Genomic DNA, 26,214 nt, shown 5'->3' on the forward strand with positions numbered 1-26,214 from the left:
TGTGCAGTCTTGAGAAGGGAAAAGATGAAGACAAAAAAAAAAGGAACAAAAATCTTGGATTTTCCACTGTTAAATGTTACTAAAACATACTTTATAATCCAAATCATAAGGTACGGTCAGTACTTTACACATTACATTGTAATTGATTGTGAAATGTCAAATAAAGCTTGCTTTTGATTATTTTAATACCTGTAAATATAAAAAGGGAGGAGTAACATCTGTATTTTGTATTATTTTGTACTTTGAATTTAGGTTTTTTGGTCTTGGAGGAAAGGGGACAGTCGTCTCAGATTGCTGCCAGCGTCTTCCCGTGGCATTGAGGGTTCTCATGGCTCCCAAGAGGCAGCAGGGAATACAGGAGATAACCAGTTATTTTAAACATTTTACTTCTTGCCTTCTTTGGCAAAAGCTTGCTGCGCTTTAAGCTTCTGCTAATACAGGTTGCTACTTCAAAGTAAGTTGTGTTTTAAGTAGTATAATCTCAGGATATTATTACCTAGGGAGAAAAATGCTTGATGTTTTCTCAAAAAGATTAAATGATGAAAAGTTATAAACAGTAATATTACATTTCGGTATATATTTATTCTATCCAAGTGATAGATAATCGTGAAGACATTTTGTTGCATGATGAAAACAGTTTTGCCACTTGTAGTAGTGTCTGCTAATTGCCTGCCCATTTTTATTTTCTTTTAGTGAAGGAGCCCTAATTTTATTCTCTATGCTATGGCAAAGCACTCAGCCAGGAATGTACATTTCCCAGCCTCCTCCAGCTACACACAGCCAAGCTCTAGCCAGTAAGATGTCAACGGATACTGTTATCCAGTACTTAATCAGTGGCTTTGAAAATGGAGCACCCTCTTCCCATTCCCCCTTTTCCCCTTCCTATTATTTGGTTTGCAGACCTGATTGCAAGGCAGCAATCTTTTGCTGCCTTTTTGGACCATGAGGTAATCTGAAGGATAGAAGGTGTAACCTGAAGGCAGCCAGTGAGAAACACTGAGGGAACGTGGTTTCTGACAGTGATCACTTGTGATCTTTATGCAACCCTGAAAAAACTGTTTCCAAAATGTTATTGTCGACTTCCAAGCTTTCAAGGAAGTAGTTAAATCAAAGCAATAAAATTAGTATAAAGTGTACACTGAAAAGGCTGGTGATCCAGTAGCATCATGTAGTAAAGTACTGACTACCAAAAAACTCATTCCCCACATTCACTTGGTAATGCTCATACTTAGTGCTCATCATTTGTTAGAAAAGAGAAGCCTTGAACCTCAATGCAAAATCTTTTTTTATTTTTATTTTTATTTTACTTTAGGTTCTGGGGTACATGTGCAGGTCATGCAGGGTTGTTGCATAGGTGCATACTATAGCTGGCATTTCTCCCCATGTTATCCCTCCCCACCCTTCCCACCCCGCACTGTCCCTCCCCTAGCCTCCTCCCAGCTGCCCCCAGTGTGTGATGCTTCTCTCCCTGAGTCCCCATGTTCTCATTGTCCAGCACCCGCCTGTGAGTGAGAACATGTGGTGTTTGGTTTTCTGTTCTTGTGTCAGTTTGCTGAGAATGATGGTTTCCAGATTCATCCAAGTCCCTACAAAGAACATGAACTTATCATTTTTTATGGCTGCGTAGTATTCCATGGTGTATATCTGCCACATTTTCTTTTTAAAAGAATTCAGAACATATCATATGAAATCATTGCTATTGTAAATAAACTTGATCATGATATGAGCAAAAGCATTACATTTTAAAATGTAGCTCCACTAAAAGGAATTGAAGTCTAAGGAGGAAATGTACACAATGAGCTTGGAACATTTTGTGACACCAGATAACAGGAAGTTATCAATGACTATTTTAGGTCACGTCAGAAGGACTTCAGAGCCAATCTAAGCAAGTCCTCACTGGTCAAAGATGGGGTCATTTGAGCATCAATAAAGATCTTAATTTCAGTGGGTTGTCGTGCATCGACTAGGTAAAAATCTCTAAGTTAATTATGATTTTCAAAGATTAAAAACTTACTGTTCAGTGTTAGAGGATGCTAGGCAACCACCTTGTGATTTTGAAATCTAGTGAATAAATGAAAAGAATCAATCACTTATAAACTAGAAACTCATTTTTATATTATTTACAGATCACAAGCCAACGAAAGATATCCATTTTGAGTGTTTTCATCCTCTTATTTTGTCTGTGGCTTCAGACAGTGAGTCAAAGGCATCCACTTCCAGAATCTTGAGTACCAAAGAAAGAAATTGGTTTGAATGCGAACAGAGTACAAATATTTACAGTTCTCACTCGTGCCCTGGCACGCAGCTTTACCACAGCACACAGGAGCAACAGTGACTCTTGCCTCTCTCTCCCCCTCCTGCACCACCAGACTTTTTACTAGATAAGTAGACCGTTTTGAAATTCTTTGTTAATTTTTCTAAGCATTATTGACATTCATCATTTACCTATAATATAGCTTATTGTTTGTTTTCATCACATTATCTGTTTAATGCCACAAAGAAGGAAACATACATACCTGATACTATTTTCTCCACATATAACATATCCCTGAAAGAATTCATTAAGCATTCAATAAGTAGGTAATCGGCATTTAAAATGCTAAATATTTACATAGAAATTGTGGTAGACTGTTACATAGCAGTTTATGATTTTTCCCAGCCATTTTATTAATTTGTGGGGAAATTGGTTGCAGCTTTTGGATGAGCTAGCTAAGAGTAAATTATTATTTTTCCCATTTAAAAATGATAGGTTCTCAATATTCAAATATTTGCTTTTCAGTGGCTTTTAAAACACAGAAAATTTATTCCAGAAACCATGACGAGCATTTTCTATACATTGTCTCATACTGTCCACGAACTGAATTTTACGTCTGTGACTGCACCTGCAGGGATCTCTTTCTCCTTCCCATTCAGCCCAGTCACCCCATGACCTCCAATCATGCACACCTGCTCTGTTCTGAATCTCGATTTCCTGCCTCTCACTCTGCAGCATCCTAACCTTCCAGTTCTGCCCAGATCTCACTAAGACTTCAGGTCTGGGAACACTTTCACTCTCTATCATTATCCTCTTTTCCTCTCTTTTCTCCTTACACAGCTTAGATTTCCTGGTTCTTTGTGATAATCACTTTCTTACAAATGACCTTAGCTACCTTCCCACTAACCTCATAGGGAATTGTAAGGATTAAATGAGTGAATACTCTTGGAGTACTTGGGAGGGTTTACATAGTGTTATCATGTAGTATCTGTTTAGCAGTGTCAGCTGTTGGTATTACTTAGTTCTCTCCTGTCTTCTTGTACTTGTCTGACAAAGTTCCAGTCTCTCTCCTCCTACCCCACCACCAAGTAGCTAGAAGTTGCTGAGGATGGAAGATAATCATGCTAACTCATCTCCTGATCACATGTCTCAAATTTGTAGTTAATTTTGCCCAGCAACACTGCCATACTTCCCTAGAATATTTGCTTTTCCACTTTCTGAAATGTGTGTTCAAATCACTTTCCTCCATTCATCCGTACTTCCTGATGTTCTTGGTACAGATAACAGGAAATCCTATTTCAGCTGGCTTAAACCATAAGACCTGTATTATCACAAGCAGTCACAAAGTAAGACATCTTGAGGAGTGGTAAGGTCAGCAGCCTAGTGCTATCTTTCTGCTGTGCCATCTTTAGTTTGGAGACTTTGCCCTTGCCACCTTCCATCACGGTGGCTTCCATAGCTCCAAGTATCACATGTAGAGGTGACAGCATCCTGGAAGAAGACCTGTGGATTACTGAATGTCTTTATTTCAGTGAAAAATACCTTTCCTAGATGACTCCTGGCAGGCAGCTTTATTGAAGGATGGGTAGGGTGAATGGTGATAGGAAAAGTGGCTTATAAAACGTGGTTGGCTGCAGCTGAGAAGCTGAGCCTCATTGAGCACCTGTCCAGGTCTTGCTGACGTTTGTCTAAACAGTCTCCACTCTTACGTGTAAAAGATATACCTTATCCTTACCATGGCCAGAGCTCAGCTTCTCCCTCCCCTCCATTCTTGTCAGTGTTCATAATATGCGACACTCACACACTCTGGCTAAAAATCTACCATTAAATTGATTTTCCTATCCCCTGACATCCATTTCACTAGCAGTTCCAGACAATGCTTATTCCAAGTCCTCCCTCCATTGCCCTATCTCATTCCAAACTGCCATCCTGTTACACTTGGGTGACAGCAGTGGCTGCCTACTCGGCACCTTGCTCTGATTTTGCCCCTATTATCTCTTCTCCCCCAGTCTTATAAATGATCTTTTTAAAGTGCAGATCAAATTATGCCACTTGCTGCTCAAAACCCACCAGTGCCTTTGTGTCACTTTGCCTAGGATGAAATGTAAACTTCTACTCTGCCTACCCAAGCTCCTGTCTTGCTACTCCTCATATCCTTTCCTCTGAGCCACAGTAGTCTCCTTCCTCTTCAGCGAGCCATATGCTGCCTTACCTTTGCCTCTTTGTACCAGCTAAGCTCATCACTGGGTGTTCTTTCTGATCTTCATTTGGATGTGTGGTTATCATCCAGACATTGGCCTCACCTTTATCAAGCAGGCCGTCTCCAATCACCCAATCTAAATTAGTCATCTAGTGTGCTGTCTCAGAAGTCTTCTCCCTGCCTGAAATTCTGTCTGTAACACTCGTCACAGTCGCTTCTCTCTGGCCTGCGTGCTTGCTTCTTGGCATTTGTCTTTGCTCCCCTCCTGCAGAATGATTAAGTTTATGTCAGAGATGGTCTATCTTGCTCAGCCTGTGGGTTCAGCACCTAGGACAGTGCCTAGCACTTGTTAGGTTACTCAATCAATACTTTATTTATTGAATTTACTTAAGTTTTATTTGCAAAGAGTAAAATAGATAAACTCCCAGTTTCATCTGACTTTTTAAAAGAGAAAACTAGTAGCACTGTTACTGCATCATTCATCTTTTTGGAGCGTAAGTAATGGAAATTGGCTCTGGCTACCTGAAGTGAAAAAGCAATTTATTGTAAGACTTCTGAAATCAATAGATGGATAGATATTGAAGCCTAGAGCACAAACCGGAATCCAAGAGCCCCAGAGCTAGACAGTCTACACGGTGGCAGGTCTGCACATCACTACTCTGCGATCTTTGTGAGCTTGGCCAGTCTCCATGCCATGAGGTTGCCCATTCAGACTTTCAGTCCTGGGAAACAGCATCCAGCAGGCCAGACCTGATGTAGATGCTTGTCCAACTGTGTTGGGGCAGAGAAGGCAGCTCTGGCTCCTGGGCTTAAGTTGCAGGGCTCCTTTACTGACCAAGGCTGATACAGTGGGGAGAGGAGTGGCCAAAGGGGTCTCCAAAAGCAAGACCAGGATTTTAACAGAGGCAGTGGATGTCGAGCAGCCAAAGCATGGCCAACACTGAAAGCATTTGGGGAACTTGTTTTGAAGGTTCTCTCTGAGCTTGGAGTTCCACCACAAATAGTACAAACATCTACCTACCTCCTTCATCTTCTTAGTTCATGACCGTAATTCTCCCTCAAATCTGGGAGGAATCAAAATGGAGTCACTGGTGTTAAAAATAATAATTACCCTGACAAATACAACTGAGAAGGCTGTGAAAAGAGGGTTCTCATGCCATCACAGAACACTCTGAAAAAACCAGAACCTTACATAAAAGCCATTGCAACCTTACACAAAAGACACTTCTGCAAGGATGTCTGTTCAACTGCCTGTCCAATCTCAGGCTGGTGTCACTTGTTATTGATCTTTGTAGCCAAAGATAATTATTTCAAAACAGTTATGTAATCTTCCTCATTTTTTTCTTTGAAAACCTTTGTCTTCCTTTATCTCCCTGAATATGCACATAGTTTGCCACGGCATACGTATTCCCATTGCAATGCTTTATTCCCAGATTTCTTTCAGGGACCCTCCCTCTGTTTTTTATTTTGGTTGACAAGCTCAAATCTTCATTAGAGAATGACAGTCCTATACCACTTTCCAGAAGATGCTCTCAGATGCCCAGTGGCTTCTAGTCCCCCTCAGAGTAAACAGTAAACTCCAGGTCCTTTAGGACCCACAGGACCCACAGGATCTGGCTCTGCTATGCACTTCAGCCACACTGGACCTCCTTGTGCTCCACAAGTGAATCAGTTGCAATTCCTACAAGACCTGTGCCCCACATGTTCCTCCTGGAGATGCATTCCCCAGACCTGGGTGGGAATCCTTGCTTCATCCTGCCTCAGCTCCAGTGTCGCCTGCTCAGAGCCCCTTCCCTGTCCATCCTGTCGTAACTGTGCCCACCCCGACTCCATCTCCACCTGCTCTCTTACTGTCTGTATACTTATTGCAGGGCTTCCCATAAGAGTATTGAACACCAGGGACCAGGAGCTTTGTTTTGTTCATGGATGTATCCATGTACCTAGAACAGGGTCCCTCCATAGTGAGGCTTCAGTGAGTGAACAAATGGGTTGTCATCTGTGAAATTAGTTTTAAAGGAGGAATTCCAAAATGGTCCTAAACAACAAGTAGACAGCATGTGAGGTGATCATTGCAATTACTTATTTGGTTATGTAAGTTCTGTTGCTTTAATTGAAGAGAATTATCTCCCCACCTCCTGTTTTAGAGCAGTGGGTTAGTAGATCCTGCTGCCTCTTTGAGCTGAACGTTGGAGCCTGTTAGAAATGCAGAACCTTAGGTTCACCTCAGACCCACTGAATCAGAATCTCCCAAGTTGACACAGCCAAGGCAGAAAGCCTTAGAAATCCCCTTGTGTTTTCTAAGAATTCACACATTAGAAAGGGAAGGGCATTGGCCAACGCACCTGCGTTCTTCATAGCATCATAATGCAACTTTGGAACTCAGGTTCCACTTGCCGATCTGGACGTACTATCATGTAGGTACACCTAACTTCGCATAGTACCTTTCGCTGGCGGGGTGTTGAAATGACAAATATTACAGTTGCTTTTCTGTAGAAGGAAAAGTACAGTAAATTCACCACCCCTAGGAAGGTTTGAGGCACTTGTTTCTTAAAATTTATTTTTAACTGACAAATAATTGTATATTTATGGGCACAATGTGATAAATTCTTTTTGTTTTTATATTTTTAGAGATAGATCTTGCTCTGTCACCCAGGCTGGACTGCATTGGTGACATCATAGCTCATAGATCATCCACCCGCTAGGCTCAAATGATCCTCCTGCCTCAGCCTCCCTGGTTAGCATACCATGCCTTGCTGATTTTATATCTCTGTGTATGGTAGAGACAGAGTCTTGTTATGTTGGCCAGGCTGGTCTCAAACTACTGGGCTCAAGCTATCCCCCTGCCCCAGACTCCCAAAGTGCTGGGATTACAGGTGTGAGCCACCACTGCACCTAACCATGGTGTATTGATCTATGTAAACATTGTGGAAAGAGTCAGTCACACTAATTAGCATATCCACTGCTTCACCAACTTATCTTTTTTTCATCTGGTGAGAATGTTCAAAAATCATACAGTACATACTATTATTAACTGTGATTGCTGTGAGTTTTTTGTTCTTTAGTGAAAACCTTGTGAGTTATCCTGGAATTACCAGCTTAGCTTCACATTTCTCCTCATACAATGGAGTACTTGCAGGAGTGTCCTGAGAATGTGTTACTTGCTGATGTCTTAATCCCTGAGTATATGGCTACAGCCCAGGGAGCCTCAGAGCAGATCCTGGCCAGGAGTCAGGGCTCTGCATTGCAAGCAGTTGGGATGGACAATGTGAGTTTGAATAGTTTTGTAGACTGCTTAAATGTCATCTTAAATGCATTAGGGCTGCTTGTCAGACTGAAACTATTGTAATTTCACCAAGGAAAATTCTATTTTTTAATTCCACTGCTTAATTTCATCAATCACTAAGACTGTTTAGAAATGGCACTTTAGGAATCCTGAATTCAGATTCCTAAGGGAACTAGCAGATTATATGATCTAATCTAGTAAAGCAAACCTTGTGTGAAACAATCAACTGACAGAAATAGGATACACTACCTTCCCTCTTACCTAACTCTAAATTAATATTGGAGTTTGACATTCAGAATTAAGAAAACGTGGATTGAAGTACTTTTTTTTCTAGTTTTTCTCTTTATATTTGGAGTTTACTGTCTGCTGGCAGGCATGGCATGCTAACCAAGGAGGCTGAGATAGAAGAATCATTTGAGCCTAGGAGGTGGATGCTACAGTGAGCTATAATTGCACCGAGATTTCAGTGCCATATCTCAGCTTGTGGATTGAGACGTAGTTTTGCAATAAACCTTGACTTCCTTAACTAGCAAGAGTACTGAGTTTCATTTAGTTTAATTATAGAAAACGCCTTTTAATAAATTTAAGTACTTTAGAGCTGGAAATGAATGTTGGCATAAAAAGTTTTGTCATTTGGGGTAAGTATTCCTGAGGTATTTGTAAAAATCTTAGATTCCATATCTGTCATGTTTAGTTGTCCAGTATTGCACTGAAACTTCCATTTGTTTGCTCATAGTATCATTAGTAATTAAGAAAGGCAAACTGAACAGGTTATAGTATTTTTAAAAATCTTACATCATGAATTTTGTATGCCTAATGGGTGGAGGGGACATGTTGCTTTCAGTTGCACACATGTAAAAATATAGTTCAGGCCATCAGTCTTAGATTTCTGCAAACTAAGATACTTTCTTGCCAAACAAATGTTCTAAAAGTTAAAATTTCATTAGGAATGAGTGACTGAAATCATGTATTTGTGTAATCATTTAAAAATGTCCCTTTTAAGAAGTAGTGTTGGGAATACTTTATACCCTATGCAAAAATTCACACAAAATTGATCAAAGACCGTAGCATGAGAGCTAAACGTGTACAACTCTTAGAAGAAAGCGTGAAGAAAAAGCTTTATGACATTGGATTTGGCAGTAATTTCTTGGATATGACACCAGTAACACAGGTAACAAGAGAATAAAGAGGTAAATTGGACTTCACCAAAATTAAAAATTTTATGCATCAGACACTATCAACAGAGTGAAAAGGCAACCCATGGGATGGGAGAAAATAATTTGCAAATCTATGTCTGATAAAGGATTAATATCCAGAATATATAAAGAATTCCTATAACTCAACAAATAAAACAACTCAAGACGCAAATTAAAAATAGGCAAAGGACTTTAAATAGACATTTCTCCAAAGAAAATATGTGGTTGGCCAGTAAGCACGTGAAAACTTGCTCTTTGTCACTAGTCATTAGGGAAGAGACTCTCAGCATCTCTAGTCACAATGAAATTGTTACCAAAACACCAGGGGTTCAGTCTAGGTCCTCTTGCTCACTGCACAGAAAGCCAATCACTGTCACGACAAGTTTTGCCAAGAAAGAAGGCTTTAATGGGTTGCTGCTGCTGAGATGGGAGCTCAGCATCAAATTCATCTCCCTGACCCACTAAAACTAGAGGTTTATAAAGCAGGGAAGAAATGCAACTGTATAAGAAATCAACAACTAGGCAGGGGCAAGGAGTCATCTGGTGTGATCAAAGTCCTTTGATACTTTTTTTGGAAGGCCTGAAGGTCCTTTTCTGAGAAAGAAACTCAAAACAGATAAAGGTTTCAAGCTTAACAGCAGAAGGGTCAATTTCTGTGTTTATCCAAAAGAACTGTCTATGGGACTACTGGGCAGGTGTCAAAATGCTACTGCACACCCATTAGGATGGCTACTATCAAAAAAAACCAAAAATATTTAAGTGTTGGTGACAGTGGAGAGAAACTGGAATTTTTGTTTTCTGTTGGTAGGAATGTAAAATGGCTTGGTGACTCTGGAAAACATTATGGCAATTTCTCAGAAAATTAAACTAAAATTTCTGTACGATCCAGCAGTCCCGTTCTGTGTATATTGAAAGCAGAATTGAAAGCATAGTCTTGAAGAGATATTTGTGTATCCATGTTCATAACAGCATTATTCACAATAGCTAAAAGGTAGAGTAACCCAGGTAGCCTTCCATGGATGAATGGGTAAGCAAAATGTGGTATATACATACAATGGAATGTTATTTAGCCTTAAAAAGGAATGGATATCTGACACATGCTACAACACAGGTGAATCTTGAGGATATTATGCTAAGTGAAACAGGTGAATCACAAAAAGGCAATACTGAATGATTCCATTTATATGAGGCACTAAAGTAGATGACTTGTAATGTCATCCAAAAAGGTCAAGTCCTAGATGCAGTGTTGGTGGGTGAGCCACCATGGGTTTTCCCGTGGTTCCTGTGATTCATTGTTTTCTGTGGGTCAGAAAGTTAGCTCTCTTGGGCACCATACCTGTAGCCTCCACGGCAGGCCTGCCAGCAGTCTATTGTGTTGTGCATCCAACTTATGGAACAAAGTATCCTGCTGTGTGCCCCCTCAGCTTAAGGGATTGAGTCTTTTCATAGTATTAGTTACCACCTAAATGACCGTTACTTTGTTAAGTTTCTGCAAAAATCCTCATACCTGGAGAGTTATAATATAAATGGAACAATGTGATGAATGAATGTGAGCTTCAGGGACTTGCAAAGTGTTGTTTCTGTTGAATAAAAAGTGCAACATTAACAATGTGGGTCACATTAGTTAATTTTGACCAGTCTACATTAAACTTTTCACAGAACACAAAAAAGAACCATTTCCTAATGTGCCTATCATGAATAATATATTCGTTAAGTTCTTCAGTCTCATCAAAATTCTCATCAACTCCGTGAGTAAATATAGTTATCTGAGTTATATTTATATCTGTGTTCTAATCAGCTGCTGTTGGAAGCACCATAAATAGCTTGTCTTTTCCATGCAGCATATCCCATAAGTTCTCAGACCTATCTTTACTACATTGAGCAACATCATTGTCAACAGTTACATTTAAATTTGTCAGTGCTTCATTGTCTTCAGACACATATTTTCCGCCGTATCGAGTCAACACTTGCATAAACTCGCAGTCTGTAACTGCTTGGGCAGCTTTAACATGTAATAACTGCATTTTGCAGTAGCATTATCATTGTATTTGTTTGAAAACAATCTGTATTGAAAATATTAGTCCTTTTACAGTTCATTCAGGGTTTCTTTTTCTAAATATGATCTGTTTTCTAAATGTTAGTTAATGGTTCTTAATGCAGTTTGCTTAATAAGGCATCTTAAGCTCTGTTCTTCCAATTGAGGCATACTTTGTTAAACATGTGCCTTTTGTGGTCTTTAATTTTTTCTACTTTTCATAGAGATGTGAATAAAAATTATTTTGCTTTCCTTTAAAGAAAAGAACTGGTGTAATCCTTTATGGGGTATTGCAGTAACGGAGAGTAGTGGAGACCAGCACATGAAAGGAACATTGTGTCTAAAAGGCACAGCTGCAGTTGATACGGGTGGAAATTGGTATTTAAGATACAATCACCCATCTAGTTCTAAACGTTGGTAGCTAATGCAGAAAGAACAAGTTTTATATTTTGTGCGCCAAGTGAAACCCAGTGAGCTTGTGTAAGATGGTGAGTGTCAGTTTGCTTTTCCTGCTCTGAAAGGGGGCACTCAGCGGCTCCTCTGCCTCCTGGCACAGACATTGTAAGGGTGAGACTTAGGCGAACACTGATGTTGCAGCTGTTTTTGTATTCTTCTTGGTAGACATTGAGGCTAGACCTGTGTTACCTGCTTTTGCCCAACTTTGTATTTGATGAGATCCCATCCTCATCACTGGAAGATACTGTAGTGAATATGTAGACGGATCTAGAAGTTCGACCATCTTCAACAAAATAGGCATCTCTTGCTGCAGAACTGTTCTGACCCCGTTTACCCTAAATCATGCTAATATACCCACTGTGTTCCCTTGGAGTTGAAGAGTTAATCAACTCCCGAAGTCCCTAAAGTACTAAGTGGTAATGTCAAAACCAAAGGCATGGCTCTTACTCCACACAGAGTGGATTTTTCTCACCAGCTGGAAGAGGGGTGGGTTTGTGGGAGAGAGCATATCCAGGAGAGTAGATGACCAGGACTGGCACTGAGAAATAACTACCACCAGGGCAAAGCCTGTTTTCATGAATAATTATCTGGTTTTATTTTTAAATTAAAATGTGTTTACAATTTATTTACCATAAAGGATTCTTTAAAAGAATATGAGTTGAATGTCTCAGAATTTAAGTTTTATTTAAGCTGAAAGAAGAATGCCGAGCTTGATGAAACTCTGCCTTTCTGGTCAGTGGACTTACTGGCTGGTACTGCCTGTCCACTGCTGTTCACCCTATGGTTACTGACACAGTGATGACCGTGGATTGGACTCAGGGTATGCCAGAAAGGTTGCAGGTTATACGCAGTGCCAAAATCACTTAATAAGGATGTAAGGCTCTCGAGTCCTTTTTTGGTGTTATTAGTTTTACAAGTGAATTAAGAAATTAGATTCTGTTCTGAAGTAGTTTTCCAGCTACTCATTTTAACAGGTAAACTTCTGGCCCTGATCTATTTTTATAAATGAAGCTATGAAACACCAAAGTGTTCAAACTGAAAGGTATCAAATCATTGCCTTTTCTCTCTCCTTCACCCTTCAGGGGGAACACAGCGATTGCCACGTGCCATTGGAATGTCCCTGGCCAAGGAGCTCATATTCTCTGCGCGAGTCCTCGATGGCCAGGAAGCCAAAGCAGTGGGCTTAATCAGCCATGTTCTGGAACAGAACCAGGAGGGAGACGCTGCCTACAGAAAGGCCCTGGACCTGGCGAGAGAGTTTTTACCTCAGGTATTTCTCATTAGAGTTTATTTTGTCTTATTTTAGGAAACTTTCTAACGCTTTGACTAAAACAGCAGTCATCTTGCGTACCGAAGAAGCCCTGGCTTGCATCCAAGTAAAGGGACGCATGGGCTCTGTGAAACTAGAGCTGTTAACACGAGCTAAACATTACGATCCTGTGGAGTTCGGGTGAGGCTTTGAAGATGCTCCAAGGGTCTTACCGTAGCCACACTTTGATAAAATATCCCTTGAACAACACTTATCACGTGCACACGACTTCCTAGCAAGGTGTTTTAATTTGCTCACCAGCTGAGCGCTCTAACGGAAGGCGTGGCCATGGAGAAAGAGTGATAAGGCTGGCTGTCACACTGGGCCACCCCAAATCAAAATACCTTGAAATATGCTGTTTTCTAGTAAGGGACTATAGTCTGTTGTGCCAGAGTGGGCTTTTGCTGCAGTGGCTTCACTTGAAAAGTGAAAAGCCTGCTTGAAAAGCAGCAGCTGTTGTCTTTCTGCGTGTGTGCTCATGGTGGTATAGGCATTGTTATAACTCCTTTGTGCTTCCTCCCAAGTATACTTTCAAAATCTAGAACACGTCTTGTATGGCTGACTCATGAGTGTTATCAGTGGCCATGCACTGACAGTCCTGTTTTAAGTGATTCTTTTTGTCACTTGTTCAAATATATTTTTCAAATGTGCCTTTGGTCTGAAATCACAAGATTAAAGGGCTTTAAATTAAGTGAAAGAGTCTTATTTTGCTTTGTAAACAGTAGTGACATTTCTTTATTTCTAGTGAACTGTGAAGTTTTATAACCCCTTAACCATTTCTAGAGTCAAGATAATTTTCTCTCTAACTCAGGATTGCTTAACTCAAATAGGATTCATAACGTTTTTGTGGACTGTGGATCTTTTTGGGAATGCTGTGAGATCTCTTTTGAAAAATGCTTGAATGCTCACATTTGTTCAGAGTTTTGCATTCCATTTCAGAAAGTGTTCTTGGCATTCAGCACAGGAGCCTTTGCTGACAAACCAGGCCCCACTCTGCTGGTATGCACCTGCTGAATCAGTTTTTAAAACCACACTGTCTGGTGTTGATGCTTCTGGTCCTTCTTAATTAACTTTGTAGCTGTTAGCTCTTTAAGAGAAGGACCGTTATATAATTTATTCCCATAAAAGGTAATGGAGACCTATACACTCAGTAGATGCTCAATAAGTATTTGTTGGATTGATGGAGAGACAGGACAGCAAATAAAAAAAAATTTTTGCCTTAAAAGAAAGACCCACTACAAACTTATTCTCGCCAAATATTAGAGAAATCTCTACCTAAAGAGAGATTTATGGTCCAAGGATCAGGAGAGTAGTAATTTGACTGAATATTGGTGTTATAAGTTGCATTGGCTTAAAACTTTATGACCAAGACATCTCAGTTGAAAGAAAGGGGTGTGTTTAAGAAAGGTTATGGCAGAATTCCAGTTCTGATGATCTGCAGCACCCACTCCTGGCCTCTTGATGCAGACGTTCAGCTCTCTGCTTCAGAACTCCCCATAGGCAGCTTATTAGCCCTCAGGGCCTGACTTGCTCTGTCTACCTTGATGCTCCTGTGAGCACCATGCAGCAAGTGCCACCACTGTTCACACACCGCCCTGCCCAAGAATGTGGGCACTGTTGTGCGCTCCCTCCACCCCGCTCCCTTCTTCCACTTCCAGCATGTCGAGCCGCATCCCATTGTGTGGTCACCCAGCTGTCATCATGGTCCCTGTGTGTGTGCCTCTGTCACCTTGAGAACATTGATTGTTAAAATTAATTTTACCCCATGTCAAACAAACGTATAAGCAGATGTTGAGTTACTTCAGAAAATACGTGACAGCAAAATTGTATGCGCAAGTTACCAAATGAAGTTTGAGTGGAATCATCTTTCTTTTTATGTTTGTTACTTTGTTGCCAAATGATTAGTCTTCCAAGTAACTGAAAGCGTCTGTAAAGTTAGTATTTCTAGGTGATATCTGTATTATATATTACTTCCATTTATCTGAGAAGAAAAGGCTTGTAAAGAAGAAAAGGCACTGGTTTTATGTTTTAAAGGGGAAACAAATTAAATCAAATACTATCTCTAATAGCATTTGAATTTTCCTGTTTTTCTCATGGTTTTCTAAGTCTTACTTCCCAAAGTGTGGTGTGTGGACCAGCAGTGTGGGCATCTCCTGGCAGCTTGTTAGATTTGCAGAATTTCAGGCCCGTCTCAGACCCACAGAGTCCACATCTGCATTTTAACAACGGAGATAGGGATTTGTGTGCATCTAGGATTTGACAGCCACCTTTTCTTGGTCAGTAGGCGATGAAAATTGAAAAATTAGAGGAGCACACTGTTTAATAAAATGGACTGATGATCATGAAAAAAATGGTGTTGGTGTCTGCCACACATGCACATCACAATGGGAAGAATATCTTATCAATAAGATACTTGTCTAACAACTATAGCCTTGGAAATTGTGGCCTTTGAAAAAGATCTGTCAACATGATGGGGAAGAAAATTTAGATAGGTCAAATTTAATAATAGAAACTCCTTGATAGGAAAACATATCTTTTCATGCACTCATCCACGTCACATCCAAGAGTCCTTTGCTGTGCCTGTTGTTTAGGGCCTACCTTGTGATGAATTCACATTCATCACCCATAAACATTATTTTAAGACTTTAAAATGTGATCAAATAACAAAATTCCATCTGAGAGATTCTGGGTTTTCTGTAGGCTAGCTTGGTAAGAGAAGGCTTCTGCAAGACACAGGTATGTTTTTCTTCTCACAGCAGATACCTAGTTCATTCCTCTGTGACTCTTCTACATCCTGAAAGACTTATGTAAACTTCAAATTTATTTGTGCTGTGGGAACACTGCCTAGGGGACACTCTTGATTAATCTACCGTCATTGCTGTTAGCTATCAAGCTAATGGAGGAAAGATAGAGAGCCAGTGTCTGAAACAGATGATATCAGAGCCCTACCTTAATCAATAGCAGCAGCCTCATCCCCAGCCTGAGCTTCTGTCAAAACCTCTTACGGTATTGAGGCAAAAGACTTTGCCTTCTTTTCCTTCCTCTTCTTAACTTCTAGGAAATGTTGCTGAAGAAGAGCAAGCTCACAGCTGGACGTGCACTACCTGCTGACCTTTAAGGATCTGGAGTTTGCAGCATAGCAGAACAGTGTGAAATCTAAATAATGTGCTGATGGCAGTTTTCCATCTAGTGTCTGACAGCCATTGTTGGCTGTGCCATGGATCCAGTGGTGGGAATTTCTGAATCTTACTGAGATATACAACATAATTTGCATAAATAATAAAGTCTGCTTCTTTAATTTGAATTTTAGGGACCTGTTGCAGTGAGAGTGGCAAAATTAGCAATTAATCAAGGGATGGAGGTAAGTTCCTTAATGCTTCAGTTTGTTTTTGGCTTGGAGAGTAGAGATTTAAATTAAATGAATCATGTTTAGACTTCTACATTTTTTTTTAAAGTTCTAAAATATGGTTGTTTAAATGCTACTGTTACTGAAAGCTACTGAAGTTCCTTGCAGCTACGTCATTGATTTCATTCTTACAGTTATTGCTAATTTCAATATCATAATCGCAGAATTCAGTAATTTTACCAGTGCCCGGAAGCTTACGACATGCTCATTATTTTTGCCATCAAGTTAACAGATTTATTGTCTAGTAGTTCATAGAAAACCGAAAGAACAGGGCATTCCGTGTATCGTTACCATCGGTTTTATATTATGCAAAACATTCCAAGGAGAACTCCTGGCTCTCTCCACCTTTAGCTTCAATGTGCTCTCTGCAGGGACACACACACAATGCAAGGCAGATCCATTGTGTGTCCTCGGGGTACCCCAGGGAGATGACTGCAAGGGAGGGGAGGCTCTAGGCCAGGGAGGAGGGGGTGCTGCACATACCCGTTTATTTGATTTTTCATGGTAGTTGTTATATTCTGGTTAAATTATGGGTATTTTAAAGAGAAGTGCTTCCTTCTTATAGACTATGGAACCACTGGGTCTTCCTAGGCTGTGTAGCAGTAAAAAGAGATTGACTTTGTTAGCAGTAAATACGGTTTCATAAATTTGTAAAAGTATTTGATTGGTTTATTTAAATTTTAACATAATGGTAACAACACTAATAACAAATAACTTATATGGCCCTTATCACACGTGTGTGTGAGTTTGTGTGTGTGTTTGTGTGTGTGTGGTCCTATATAAAGGCCTCGCCTGGATTAACTCATTTAATCTTCACAGTACCCCTATTTGGTGAGCATTACAATTAGCCCCTTGTTCAGACATGCTTCTTTGAAGCACAGAGAGGTTAAATAACTTCCCCAAGGTAACTCAGCTTCCAAGTGGTGGAGTCAGCATGAACCAGGAAGCCTGGTTCTGTGTCTCTCATGTTGGTCACACTCTGATCTGCTGTAGTATATCAAAGGATTCTGTGCTTTGGGGATAGGGTTATTCAGTTTGAATTTGTATTGAATATACCATATTTTACAAAGTTACTTCTGCTAAAATGGATTATGTTTTTATTCTCAGGTCGATTTAGTAACAGGGTTAGCCATAGAAGAAGCTTGTTATGCTCAGGTATGTAATACAATCACAAATTCAATGAGAATGACCCTTACAAAGAATATTTACCTTCTGTAAAATTCAAATGAATTTCACTGAGCAAGATTACCCTTGTGCCCATTCCAAAGTCATACAAATGGGTTGAAATTAGTTGTTTCTGCTGTTTGTTACTAGCTCTTCTGATAGATTGTGTTCCACAGGCATGTCTCTTGCCTGTATAATCTCGAAAACTCTTAGAGTAACTGAATCAGTCCTGTGTGTGCAGTAGCTGTCTCTTAGGCTTATGCCTGCTTTCGCGGGTGTGGACCTGGCCTCCCACTCCAGTGCAGAGAGGTCGAGGAGAGTGGCGATGAGCGTGTGCCTGCCATGCAACCTGGGGGTGATTCTCCTTGGCTTTTCCTGAAGTTCTGAGCCTTCTGTCCTGCCCACTGAAGGTTCACTAATGAAATTATAGTTTTATTTTTTCCTCAGCCCTTTTCATCTGTAAGTTTTGCGTTTGTGGATTCAACCAAGTGTAAATTGAAAATATTCAGGAAAAAAAAAAGGACGGTTGCATCTGTACTGAGCATGTACTGACTTTTCTCCTTATCATTATTCCCTAAACAGTACAGTGTAACAGCTGTGTACATGGCATTTACATTATACTAGGTATTATAAATAGTCTAGAGATGACTTGAAGTATACAGAAGGATATGCATAGGTAATATGATACTATGCCGTTTGATTAATGTATAAGGCACTTGAGGATCTACCGATTTTGGTATCTGCAGGAGGTCCTGTAACCAGTCCCCTGCAGATACTGAGGGAGGACCGCATGTAAATTAGTAGGTCTTCCTTTAGAGGGAAAAAATGTTTTCCCTTTTTCGTCTTTCTCTGAAAGATAGAACTTTGTTTTAGGGCATCTGAAATAGCAAAAAAAAGTTTCGTTCTGCCTTTCCTGAGAGTTGGAAACTGCATGAGCCCTCGGTTAAAGAAACAGTATCTAGAGTGTGACTCTGTGCCCATCCTGTGTAGGTCAGCCACCACCTGTCATTGATGCGCGCGTGCATGAGGAAAGTGAATTACAGACATCTTAGAAATGGACAGCCTCAGAGCCCAAAGAAAAATTTTGAAAACACATTTGGCCGTAAATTACAACTTACTAAATGCAGAAACCAGAAATCATACAGGGTATTCTCTAGACCACAATAGAATTAAACTGGAAATCAATAAAAGAAAGGTAGCTGGAAAAGCCCAAAATATTGAGCAATTAAACAACACCCTTCTAAATAATGTTATATGTCAAAGATGTATTGAGGAATTATAAAATGTTTTGAATTAAAGTGAAAATACAACTTCTCGAAGTTTGTGGGATATATTGAAAGCCGTGCGATAGAAATAGCATTGGATGTATATATTAGAAAAGAGAAAAGAGATAACTCAATAATAACCTTCTACCTTATTAGGAAACAGCAAAAAGAAGAGCAAAATGGGGTAGAGGACCACTTGGAATAAGAATTATGAGTTTGGTTACATAATTAGAATTGTTCAAGTGACTGATAGATTTCAAAATTTAAGAATGTGGTTCTAGGTAGTTTTCTCAGATAGTGCTTGATAAACTTTTACAGTTGTTTGAACATTTTTTATATATTTAACGTTTTGTTTTTCTTAGACCATTCCAACGAAAGACAGACTTGAAGGTCTTCTTGCTTTTAAAGAGAAAAGGCCCCCTCGCTATAAAGGAGAATAGAAGGAATAGAAATTCTTAAGATGCCAATGTAATAAATGTACTTCTGGAAGTGTCTTTCGGATCCACTATATGCCTGAGCACATGGAATCTCAGTGACCAAAGTGAAGAGCAAATTATTCATATAGTGTAATTAGCATCCGGAATGGACCCATCCGTGTACTTCATTCAAATATGTAAATGTCATATGCATTCAGATTTATAAAGCTGGTAGTGTATATTGTCAGAAAACAGGCAAAGTTAGATCTACATTTTTAAATATTTCCTGCATAAGAGGCTTTGTGTTCCTAATTTTTTAATGTGAATAATTTATATATTGCACACTAGGAAATAATATTGATTATATGTCTACTGTGCTGCATTAAGAAAATAAAATTATTTCTATATACCAAAAATGTGAAGTTATACCAAATAAAGTTTCTAAGTGATTGATGCATATGAACAGATACATATACATACATCTAAACCCGAAAAATGAATTGATATTCTGAGTGAAAACTACCTAATATAAATAAAACTAGTGAAAAGAAAATGTGGGAATTTTTCTCTTATCCCATTCTTTTTGAATTGATTAGATCATTTGCATGCTGGATTTTAAAAGAAACAACCCTTCCTCGCTGCTTCTATCAGGCAACCTCTTTACATAGTCAGTCCTGTAATTTAGTATCAAAGGTGAAGAATTAATCCAAAGACTGGAGCCAAAGAACTGAAACGGACGGGAGTCCTGGTGCAGTGGGACTTCCAGGACCTTCTCCCAGCAAGTGGCCTGGCTGCCTGGCCACCTGACCTAGGAAAGGCCATGTTTGTACACAAAGGAGGGAAGAAAATGGGGCAGCCAGGATTGGAGCATGGAAATGAGGGGGTCGCGGATTAAAGTGGAGACTATTCTCTGCTTCCTTACCCTCAGCTGTTTGCATCCAGTTTCTGTAAGGGAAAGAGGTAAGCATAAGAACCCTTTTCTCCTCTCTAACAAACACATCATGCCTTCCTACCCAGGCCAGGCCAAGAAGCTATAAAGGGAGGGCCTCCGGGGTGCATGGCTGAGTAGCCACACCTGGGGACCAGGCATAGGTAGGAGGTGTGTGGTAGAATTCACTGTGGAAAAAGGAAGAACATTCTGATGCCCTTAAATAATTTAAGATAGCGCTACGTCATTCATCTGATTAAACCACACTGCCTTCCTGGGAGTGCCCCTTGCCCACTGAACACTGCAGCAAGCTTCACCGTGGTGCAGCCCGCTGTGTCCCTAAGGTGTCCTTTCACGTTTCTATATACCAGATGACCTATTTCACTGTGGATTTTCTTCCTCATTGTGGCGACTTCATTGCTGTTTGAAAGCATGTAGACTTTATTTTGTAAGTCCTGAAACATATTTTTTGTCTTGGGAATTTAAAAACCTTAATTATAAAATTCCTGTAAGAGGCAAATGTAGACTGGCCATCTGCTGATGTTCTGTCCTGACAAAGGCAGGCAGTGTCTTCACTAATGATTGGACGCTAAGGTGAGCACTGTTTTTCCTTATCACCTTAGGTGCTGAAGCTCTGCAGATTTTTTGTTTTTTGAGACGGAGTTTTGCCTAGGCTGGAGTGCAGTGGCGCAATTTCGGCTCACCACAATCTCCACCTCCCAGGTTGAAGCGATTCACCTGCCTCAGCCTTCCAGGTAGCTGGGATTACAGGGACATGCCGCCACACCCGGCTAATTTTTGTATTTTTAGTAGAGATGAGGTTTCACCACGCTGCCCAGGCTGGTCTCGAATTTCTGACTTCAGGTGATCCACCCACCTCGGCCTCCCGAAGTGCTGGAATTACAGGCGTGAGCCACCGTGCCTGTCCAGCTCTGCAGATTTATGATGACTGCTCAGCTGATCATCATAAAGGGAGCTTGTTAAAATTCACATAATGGCTCTCTCTGGTGGTTGTATGGCGGGGAGGCATGCATACTTGTTTACTGTTATACTTGCTGAGCTATTCATTTTGTGCATGATAATTTGCACCTAAAATGCTGCTGCTGTTTTCATAGTCATTTAAAGGTTTCAGAGCCAGTTTATACTCTCCGCAACATGCTAAATACCACTTTCTGTTTAACTGAGCAAGAAATAATTATTAGGAAAAAATTATTAAAAGTGTGCTGTCCAATTCATTTCTCTGTACTTGGATTCATAGTCTCCTGTCACTGATCGAGCACCATCTAAGTTTCTAACAATTTCTGATGAAGTCACTGGAATGTATCTAAAAGCAAAGTCCTTTAGTGACTTAAGATATTGCAGACATCATGTATTATAGCAGAGGAAAGTGTCCAATTCTCTGAATAAATGTTTGCCTTTCTCTTGATTTTTCCTTTCAGTATTGGTCTTGCTGCTAAGTAGTCCTGATCCTCCCTCAGGTCAAGCTCAGGGGACTCTGGGCGGAGCCGTGCTAGCTGGGGAAGGCCCCGTGCATGGGCTGTTCCTCTCTCCGGCACACCGCCTGTTGGTGCACACAGCTGGAAATGCAATAGACATATCCATGTATTCACACTAGGTTAGAGAAGGCTCTCAGAAAAGGAGGATGCGTGATCAAGCACAGAGAGAATTCAGAGGATGAAAGCCAAATAAAGAAAAAATTTCCGTTGTCTCGGAGCACGAGGCCTACTGGTTTTGAAGTAAGTTAGTGCTGGTTAATTTCTAACTTGTCTGTGAAAGGAGAGGAAAGGAAAATGGGTCTCAAATTTCTGATGTTCTGAGGCAAGAGAAAACTTCCAGTAATGGCCAAAATAAGAGATTTTCTGAGCTTGATTTTTGTAACTTAAGGGATCTTTTCAAGTTTGGTTTGTTCTCAGTAATAATGGATCTGGTTTTCCTGTCAATCAAGTCATCTTTTTGTTGTTGTTCTAGCAATCAAAAATTGGTTCGTCACCAAGTGCTACTTTTCTGGTAGCAGTTTTCTAAGTGCTTTGTGAATGGGCCAAACTATTTAATAGAGTGTCAATTCGTGGATCAGCACTTAGAAAAAGTGCATACTTGCACATGATGGGTGGCCGGCCAGCCATTGGCCCTTTTCCTCACTTGACCTGAACTTCTACCTCTGGTAATATAACCCACATTTGCTCTTATTTGGACTCTCAAAGATCCTGGCACACAGACATTCAGAAATAGTAAATCATGCTATTATTTGTCTACTGATCTAGTAAAATATTAACTAATACATATGTCAGTATGTATTGAACTTTATCAGAATAGCAATAGAAGATATTTTCTCATAGTATGTTAATAACTGTCCACATTTTTCACAAAAAAAACATTTTAAAGTTAGTAGTTAATATTCTGGTAACACGTCAGCTGGAAATATTGAAGCTGGAAAAAAAAATTTTGGTAACACAATATAAGAAGTACTTTTCTACGTACGTGAAGCAGGATACAGATTGTGATTTGGGGTATTTGGGGAGGTGGAAGGTGCTCAGATCCTCTGTTCAAATATATTGGTGTTTCAGGCTCCAAAAAATACCTCTGTTCCAAATGCTGGCCCTTGGATTTTCACAGTCTTCTTTGGGACCTCCAAAAATTCAGCCACTCCTTAGAGGGATAGCACCTAATAAGCAACTTGGTGTGCACAGTTTGTTTTCCAAAATACTTCTCAGGGCAGCATGAGAGAATGGGAGACCTGGTGGGGAAAATAAAGGATGTCAAGGACAGACCAGGACATGTACCTCGCGTGGCTCAGGAGCAGCCCTGGAGATGCGCCAGTGTGGCGAGAGGTGGAGACGGCCCCTCCTCTGGGAGCTGACAGTTCCCTTGGGCCCCAAAGTGAGCTCCTAGGAACCAACATGTAAGTTTCTTTTTAAAGACCTGATCTAGGAACACAGTACTGTGTGGTGTTTTGATTAAAGGAAAAACATTTTGACAAGATCACTGAAAATAACCTCTAAAATGAGTGAATAAGAGCTGGTATTATGGTAAAAATCAGTAACATTTATGAAGCCATTAATACGTACCAGGTGCTTTGCAGACACTACATCCCCAAAAGGACAGGCACTTTGATCATTCCTGTGGCACAGAGGAAGAGACTCATAAACCATAGAGGGATCACTTAGCCACAGCCCTATGGCAGGTGCATGCTGGAGTCAGGAATTACACCCAGGGCGACTGGCCCTTTTGTCACTGTTGAGCTTGAAAGCAGCTGAACACTTTAAGACTGCTGATAGGTGTGTTTTTGTCAACCTAGAGGGAGTAGTGTCCTTTGCTCTGATTTGGTCTACAATTTTCTCATGACTTGCAAAGATACCAAAAGTGTGCTTATCACCTGATCTGATGGCACAGGCAAGTAATGTAACAATTAGAGGCAATGCACACTCAGCACCTCGTCACCAGGGACTTTCTGTGAATTTTCACACCTGATAGCAAAACCTCATGAAGTGGGTTTCCTAATTTATAGTTTAAGAAACTGAGGAAGGAGGATTCATGCTGGGCGTTGTGTGTTCTGGGCCCCAATGTTTAATGGCTACACCATCAAGGGCATGGAGCCAGCCTTGGTAGACGTGAGTGATGCATGGATCTGTCAGGATGCTAGTGATTGGTGTCTGACCTCACAGCTCAGTTCCCCCTCACATCAGCTACTGGAGTGTAGGTGTGAGGACTCATGGTTTGATAGCAATGCTTGTCAAAAAGAGGGCAAGATACGCTCTCTGTGGGTCAAGAGTGTCCCAGCCATCTTTAGAGAAGGGTGACAGGTGTGGCGCTCTGTTTGGCTCTGGTCAGAGTCACCTAGAGGGTTGTATTCAGTACTCAGCATTGCAACTTCCGGTGGTCATAGATTGACTGTAGTTTCCTGTGAAGCACGTGGGAGCCCTTTGGCCAACTTTCAGCTCCACTGAAGCCAGCAATGAGACCACGAACAAAGCGCCTCATCCCCCCTCAGCCCATTTCCTCGTTTGTAAAAGAATCGAGTAGTTGTTCATGATGGTTACGCAGACCCAGTTACATTGGATGTGATCTCTATAAAAGTGCTTTGTGTGGTGGTCGTGTTTTATTTGTTTCATATTTCAGAAGAGATGAGTTGGGATGGGAGGTGGGTCTCAACCATGGCTGGTTTGGGGGCATGTACAAGAACCTGGGCTGTTCACTCAGGAAAAGAGAAGTCTAGGGAAACCTGGTAGCTGGCTCCAGTAAACTGCAGTGAGAAACAGGTCCTCAGATGCTTCCTGGGCGAGAGGAAGCCATGCAGGTCTCCCCACCTCCCTGCTTCTGCTCATTGCTCTGCGCTTGTCCAGAGACAAGAGATGTGGCCTGAAGTGTAGGTGGGGAAGCTACTTAACACCCTCCTAGGTCCAAAAGCTGCCCCCCTGCCTCTGGAGTGTTAGAGCAGAAAGCGGGCAGGCATAGGCAGTGCCATGGCCGTGGGGAGTTAAGAGGCACGAGAGGACAGGTCTTCCAACTTAAGACAGTCTTTGTGAAGTGGGAGCGGACTGTGGGCCTCTAACACTGGCGCAGACTAACTGGTGCAGGCCTCTTAACACTGGCGCTGACTTAGCAGATGAGAAAGATGGTTCTCTTGACAAATATTGGTCACTAGTGAGCAGGGCCTTGAGAGACAGAGAAAACAGGTATCCGCCTAAGATGCGCCTGGTTAACTGTGTTGGCCCTTGAGGTAATCTACAGCTTAAGGAGTTTTAGTTCCTCTAACATTTTAAGAAATCATTATCATGTTTGAGTGCCATGTTTATGGTACCAATTTGGGGGGCCAGAGTGGGAAGATTGCCCTGAGCAAATCAGCCCATTTTCTCATCATCCAGTTGGTTTTCATGGGGAAGCCACCTGCCTCCCCACCTCAGGAGACAGTGGGGGACTCCAGCCCTGCAGTGGGCTGTGGTCAGCCCAAGGGTGGGCCAGGCTTCCTGCCTAGGCTTCAGTTCATTCGCCCATTTTGCTGCCAAGATATCTTTAAACGTTTCGGTCCCCTGAAGCATTTAAACAGACTGATGCGTAAAGTGCTGTCTGAACAAAGTCCACCATGAACCCCCTGCACAGTGTGGACCTGAACCTTCCGAGAGAAACAGGAAAATCCTCACATCATCAAGTTGCAGCTCGGGGACAATGTAGCTTTGGTGGTGATGTTCACAGGGAAAGGTTTGAGAAATTTGAAAATTGGCAAGGGCGCTCTCTTGACCTTTCCGAAAATAGAGGCACTTTCACTTTCAGCCTCCAAACTGTGTAGAATGAAACCTTTGTGCACTTTACGGAAAGTGAAGAACTGTTTGGCAAGAGAGAGAAGTTCAGACTCCTGCTAGCCTCAGCTGCACTGAGTAATGTTTCTTTTGAGTTGTCTATTATCACTTTTCTGAAACATGCTTTTTATGATGCCTAGAACTTGTGTAAGAGTCACTGTGATTTGAGTTCTTTAAAAATATAAGTACAAGGAATGTGTCACATGCCACAGAGACAGGAAATGACAGCTCACATCCAACTTGGTGGAAAGAAACTCTAATTATTGGAAGATGTGATTGGAATATTTGTTCTTAATACCTACAGGTGGCTCTGTCATATGCTTGCTGGTGTTAGACCAGTACTGGCAGGCAAATGACATTGAAAAGTTCCTTTCTTTTCCTCTGGTCTTTGTGGGAAGGTGTGGTATGAGTCGAGATTGCTAAACCACTCTTCTGAGAGGACTGACAGAGGGTGTTTATTCCAGACCATTCCTGGCACTGGTACTTCTGAGTTCAATTATGGGGTGATCTCATTAGTCCAGGCTCAGAATGGCTCGGTAACCTCAAAACTCCGGGCTCTCTGAGCTTGCTTTAGTTCCCTAGACTTGCAGTTGATGTACACCCACATGTGTTTCATGTGTATTAAAAAGGCTTGCATGTGTAGATATGAAGATATATGCTGACTGTCCTGAAGAACTTGACATACCTAACATTTGAAATTGTATTGAGTTTCCTCTGGGGATAAACTAGTCTGTGAATGTAAACATGATGAGCAGCATAAGGATTATGGTACCAGAGAAAACTGGTCTCGGCTCTGGTCCAGCCCTACCTCTCTTGCTCTGTCACCTGCATCAGAGGTGGAGTGAGGGCCACGTCTGTGAGTGGGACCTCATCTTGTCTTTTCCTTAGACCCAAGAGCAGGGATTCCCAAAACTGCTGGCACCTGAAAGAGGTGTTGCATTCTTCAGCTCCATTCCATAATCTCCCTTCAGGATTCTGGGTTTGGAACTCTAGAATCAGTGTTGAAGG

The 26,214-nt window shown here is 41.1% G+C and overlaps 1 protein-coding gene across 2 annotated transcripts in view; it reads left to right on the top strand.

The window, feature by feature from the left end:
• AUH (AU RNA binding methylglutaconyl-CoA hydratase) overlaps positions 1–19,400 on the top strand; it is a 142,751-nt gene extending 123,351 nt beyond the window's left edge. For both annotated transcript variants that reach the window (XM_003938193.4, XM_003938192.3), the window contains 4 exons: positions 12,507–12,694; positions 16,044–16,094; positions 17,247–17,294; positions 18,931–19,400. In XM_003938193.4, coding sequence (XP_003938242.1) covers positions 12,507–12,694; positions 16,044–16,094; positions 17,247–17,294; positions 18,931–19,008 — 365 coding nt within the window. In that variant the 3' untranslated portion in view covers positions 19,009–19,400. The remainder of the gene's footprint in view (positions 1–12,506; positions 12,695–16,043; positions 16,095–17,246; positions 17,295–18,930) is intronic.
• Positions 19,401–26,214: the final 6,814 nt, after the last annotated feature.

The sequence above is a fragment of the Saimiri boliviensis genome, chromosome 2, assembly GCF_048565385.1.
Source record: "Saimiri boliviensis isolate mSaiBol1 chromosome 2, mSaiBol1.pri, whole genome shotgun sequence".
NCBI classification, from domain to species: Eukaryota; Metazoa; Chordata; class Mammalia; order Primates; family Cebidae; genus Saimiri; species Saimiri boliviensis.